We start from the raw sequence: 6,000 nt of genomic DNA on the forward strand, positions 1-6,000 counted from the left end.
AGTGTTGATATTAAAGAAAAAATTATTCAACATACGTAAGAATTGTTTTTTGTATACAAATTATATATCAGTGGGTTATTTAGATTTGTGTTATAACTGTACTGAATATGAACATTATATTGCCTGGTGTATTTCATGTATTTCACACAAAAAAATTGAAATTTGAACGAGTACCTATAAAGTTATGTTTTTAAATTTAATAAATATGTGTAAAATTGAAAAAATCAAATCAATATATTATTTGATATGTTTAAAATAAATGTATAAATAATATTATATAATATATCATAAAATAAATATTTATATTGATGTATGAATCAATGGGGGGTGGTCGATATCCTTGGACCCCACTTTCAGTCCAATAAATAAGCTACCGACATTAAGAATTTTTTTTTGTATAAAATTATACATAACTGGACTATTTTGATTTGTGTTATCATTGTACTGAATATAAACAGTATATTTTCCGGCGCATTTCAAAGAAAAAAGTTTTACTGATATTATATTTATCTGTTTTTAAAGCTTATATTGCTACCTATTTGTCGTCAAACTTATTTATTTTTTTGTGTGAAAATGGTATTTCAAAATTAAAAAAGAATAATACATTATTTTATGGCCTTAAAAATATTGACTGATAATTGTTAATTCCGTGTTAACATTTTTAAATATAAGTCACATATTACACGTGACACCGTAAAATTACACAGTCCAACCGCGACGGGTTGTATCTAAAATATGTATTTTCTACATAAAATATACTTTAAATTAAAATTATATTTTCAGTGGACAAAAATCGATTATCAAGATATGTACCTAATTATTTAGTAGTATTTTGAAGTCGATCGAACCAAGTAGCAAAGTTTAAAAAAACTGTGGATTTTTTCCGTGTTTGATTTTGCATTCTAATTATTTACTCAAGTGATAATAAAAATAAAAAAACAATTATGTACCAATACTTATAGAGTTTACGACCTATGGCGAATCATTGTTTGGTGTATTTCATACAAAAAAGTAAAATTTGAGCGAGTGTGGTATTAAAAAATATCAGGAAGTAAAAAACAGAAAGCACACGGTTCATAATCACGGAAAACATAAGTTGATACGAGTTATTAGTTATAGTGTCAAATATTATTAGAAACGTGCGGCGCGCTGTACATAGTTAATATATGATTAATTAATACGTGGGTACGTAACACCTCCCTTCTAAAAAAAAGACTTTATGTTTAAAAGCTTAAACATAAATCTTTAACATTTCCATAGTATGTAGTTATTACAATAATTTTACAATAGTGATACATTTTGTTAGTTATATAATAGTTGTTAGATATTAGTACATTTTTTTTTATATAAGTATATAGTTTCTTTTGTTTTACATTTTCTTCTTAGTCTAGTGTTAGTACATGGTTAATATACGTATTCTATTACATTTATATAATTTAATTATTATAACTATTAGGTACATGTTTATATATGTAAATACTTATGCTATTACCTAAAATTATAAAATTTGACATTACATTTATTACATATTTATATATCCGTCCTATATTCTATTGGTCTTATATGGTTTTTGTTTTAATGATTAATTCGTTAGTTAAAAGGTTATCTATTTCTTAACTAGAGTATGTCCATTCATGTATATGTGGAATCTTACTTAGGTACTCCCTGATCCCTAGTTATAGGTATAGTTGAAGAAATACTAGAAATGGTAGTAACCATCAAATTTTGAGAATGCTTATATATTAATTCTAATAAAATTTCGTTTAGTACTATTTTAGCCCTATAATTAAAGATGTTAATTAAAATTATACGCCTATATATATATTTTTATTTACTTTATACTTATGTATCGTTACATATTTTTGTACGGTGTTTGACCGTTATTGGTACGTGTTTAGGATTGAAATATAATTCGAACATGAAAGCAAAAGTGAAGAATGTACGTGATTTGAAAGAATTGAAATTTGTTTGTGACAATGCGACTTGGAGCATAACGATCGTCATCATGATCCTAAAAAGTTTCCTTATATATTAAATTTATCTTATTACATTTTTCATATATTTATTTTTCATTGCCTTATCCTATCAATTATGTTGCTAATGATTATATTTACATGTATATTATATTTATTCTTTATATATATATGCTTTTCTTATTTAATTCGGATTCTCGTGGAAATTATTCTGATTGGGTGGTCTACTATTATACGCGACATTGTTCATTCGGCACTGTGACGAAAAATGTCCTTCGCGATTGCACGTATGACAACGCCTAACATTAAAATTGTTGTTCCTCGGATTTGGGTTTCTATTAGTATTCCTATCGTAGGTATTGTTTCTGTTTATATTATTGTTATTGTCGTTGTTACGATAGTTGTACGCTGTGTTTTGATTATTATTGTTAAATTGTCTATTTTGATGCGTATTTCTATTGCTATACGTATTATTTGCGCGGAAAATGTCTTGTACATCATTATATGTACGAATATTTTTTTCGGTAATTAACGCGATTTTCATTGCTTGTTCGAGAGTAGTAGGATTTTTTGTTTTTACTTCGAATTTTATTTGGTCGCTTAAACCGTTTTTATAACTGACTAACGATTGTTCCCTAATATTGTCACGTAATATTTTTGCTTCGGTGGGTGTTTTGTCTATGGCTACCGTGTTACATAGTTTCTGATATATTTCTTCTACTCTATTATTGTACGCGCATATGGTTTCATTATGTTTTGTTTTTACTATGTTTAATTCGATTTGTAAGTTAGCTGCTCCGTAGGGAGTTTCGAATGCGTCTAACAATATTATTTTCATATCGCCCCATTCTACAATTTCCTTATATCTGGTTACGTTAAAAGCTCTGTCTGATAGTTTAGTAGCTGCTATCATTTTTAACATGAAAGGGTGCTGTTCTGAGTCTACCGTACTTATAATTACTTCGCAGGCATGTAAAAATGGATATATTTCGGATTGTCCTGAAAAGTTAGGAATTAATTTTATTGCGTCTAACGCGCTTATCGGTTTCATATCGGTACCGCCTATCATTTTCTTAGCTTTGACTATTCTTTTCGGTTGTATATATTCGGTGTGAATAGTATTTCTATTACTTCGTAAACCTTGGCGAATTGTGCCAGTAGTAGGACTATTTTCAAACTCCTCTAGGTTTATTAATCTTAAACTTTTATTTAATATATCACTACTTATTGGTTTGATCTCTATACGTTCGTTAATTATTTCTTCGTTAAATGTGTCTAACTCTTCGTCTAAGTTATGTATTTCTATGTTGTCAATTATTTCGCTATCAGTATTATTTACGTCAATTTCTAAATTATTCTCGTTTTCGATTATTTCAATTATTCTATCTAATGTTTCCCTAGCTATAGTTTCGAATTCGTCGCTAATATTTTCCTCTGAACTATTGTTCATTAATATTTGTTTAATTCTTCCTAACGTTTAATATAGATTTCAAACATAAAACTCTTTTATTCATATATTTTTATTCGATTTGGGCTTTGAAATTTGGGCATAGGGACTTCTACTCGGGCTAGTAGGCTTCAACTTGGGCTTTAAACATGAGCTAGGGGCTTAAACATGGGCTTCAAAAATCTACACGTGTTCTATACAATGGAGTAGCTAATTCCAAGGGAGTTGTACTTAAATAAGATGAACTCAATAATCAATTATAAATATAATCTCAATAATAATCTCAATAATGCCCTGTAATAATTCACAGTAATAATTCTCAAAATAATATAATATGCCCTTTAATAATTCTCAATAATAACTTCAATAACAATTCTCAATAAATTCCCTTTAATAAATCACAATAATAACTTCAATAATAAATTCAATAAATGCCCTTTAATAACTTCAATAATAAATTCAATAAATTGCCCTTTAATAACTTCAATAATAATTTAAATAAATTGCCCTTTAATAATAATTTTCCTAAATACGATGGACCAATAGACCAAAGGAGACGGTTATATAAATTATGCTTACAACATTGCTGTATTCATCTCGTTGCTTGATCTCTCTCGCCGTAGTTGAACTGTAACAAAAGTTCGGTCTTCCCAGAGTCGTTGAATTGAAGTGTGCACTCCTCAGTTCAACGGTGATCCACGAAGGTGAAATTGCCTCTGTTGATTGAAGTTTCCTTGTATCTTGGAAGACCCTGTCCACAGCGCCAAAATTCTGTTACGTCCCAACCGACGTCGATATATACATTAACGCAGAGATAAAATACGTGATGTACTAGGTATGATGAATGTTTATTAACGTAGTACAAAAATACAATGTTATAATATAAAGATAGAATATAAACTGTGAGTGGTGTTACGACCTGACTCTGAATGTCCCTAACCGTCTGAAGAGCTCTTGTCCTGGGCTTTGGACTATATATATGATTGTGTCCTTTGGAGTGGGTGGTTCATGAGACAGAGTTCGGGTCTCGTATTTGGTATGATGGTCGACTCGTATCCTGCGTATGGGTGTTGGCTTTCCAGGAAAGATACGTATGTGACGGCACCTTCTATAGGTTAATTGTTTTCTCTACGATTTTGCAACGACCTCCGCATGTTATACTATACTAATTGCCTTATTAGTTATAGTGTCAAATATTATTAGAAACGTGCGGCGCGCTGTACATAGTTAATATATGATTAATTAATACGTGGGTACGTAACAATAACGACCCACGCTGGCGTCGATTGCGATGGCTATGAACCGATATCGCGTACAAACCACGCGGCTTTTAAAACAAACGAACTATATGTGAAAATGTCTAAAAGTCGAAAAACAGCGTAAAAAGCGTAACATTTTTCGAAAATGTTTAAAAACCGACCGCCGCCGCCGCGGCGAAGGTACGCGATTGGTCGCGCTATAGGGAATCGACGGAAATGGTCACGCGGACTGGGGAAACGGAGCGGTGTTTAATTTTTTCCACCGTGAGATCTTCCATGAATTCCCTATAGATCAGCTGTTTTTCTTGTGATTTTATAGTATTAGATGATTAAACCAAAACTGTACTTTAAGGAAATTGTGAATTGCAAATTAATTTATTCAGAAGATATTAGTAGAATATAGTAGGTTGATAATAACTGGTTTGAATTTAAGAGGCATTAAAGTCATTTTGCTAGTTTTATTTATTAAATTACCTATTTATTAAACTAGATAATGAATAGTGCACCTAATATGAATATTTTAAAAACTATTGGCGATAGAAAGTAAAATATTATGTAGGAGTGGTCTAGTCACTCTGAATAAGGGGGCTAACCATAGTTTACTTGATTGGGTTTAAGTACCTACATTTTTGTGATAAGAAAAGACCATGTTCATAAAATAAAAACAACAATATTTTGACAATTCCATATAACTCACTATCGCAGTTGAAAAATGTTGAAACTTAATTAGTTAAATTTTAACTTAATGTGTTAACGAAAAAAATACGAGTAACTTTTAACTTAACTTCACTTGATTATTTTAAATTAACTTAACTTAACGAGTTAAAAAAAATCGTTAACTTGCACAGCCTTGGATATGCGTTTAATGTCTGTGGTACTAATTTAAAGATGCAAACAATAATGGATAAAAAATTGTCAGGCAAAACATATTTTGTTGAACAAAAATCCTGCTGTTTTACAAAAATGTTATCGGGTACTGTTCGTGCGCTGCTATAGATGTACGGCCAATGCGTCTGTCAACCGGTTGTGCCGCCCCCTCCACTCACTTTGTATGCTGTCGCCTGTCCCGAGTGTCTGTCGTAAGCACCGTATTACCGTAGTCCGTAGACACCAGACTTAATTCAGTTGTACGCATAAGCGTGCGCATACTTTGTCTGCAGGGGGGGGGGGGTATTTTCAAAATTTCTGAACCAAAGATTCATTTACTAATGACTACTAGACACTATAGTATAATAATTAAATATTTAATTGTTAATTTTATATTTAATTCAATATGCAAATATAAAAATAAATACTATTTAGAGGTATTAAAACAAATAAT

The 6,000-nt window shown here is 30.4% G+C and overlaps 1 protein-coding gene across 1 annotated transcript; it reads right to left on the minus strand.

Moving 5' to 3' along the window:
• Positions 1-2,157: 2,157 nt before the first annotated feature.
• On the minus strand, positions 2,158-3,423 carry LOC132938809 (putative actin-fragmin kinase DDB_G0287957). The gene has a single exon (XM_061005819.1). It carries the CDS (start codon positions 3,421-3,423, stop codon positions 2,158-2,160), a length of 1,266 nt encoding a protein of 421 aa, XP_060861802.1.
• Positions 3,424-6,000: the final 2,577 nt, after the last annotated feature.

The sequence above is a fragment of the Metopolophium dirhodum genome, chromosome 2, assembly GCF_019925205.1.
Source record: "Metopolophium dirhodum isolate CAU chromosome 2, ASM1992520v1, whole genome shotgun sequence".
NCBI lineage: Eukaryota > Metazoa > Arthropoda > Insecta > Hemiptera > Aphididae > Metopolophium > Metopolophium dirhodum.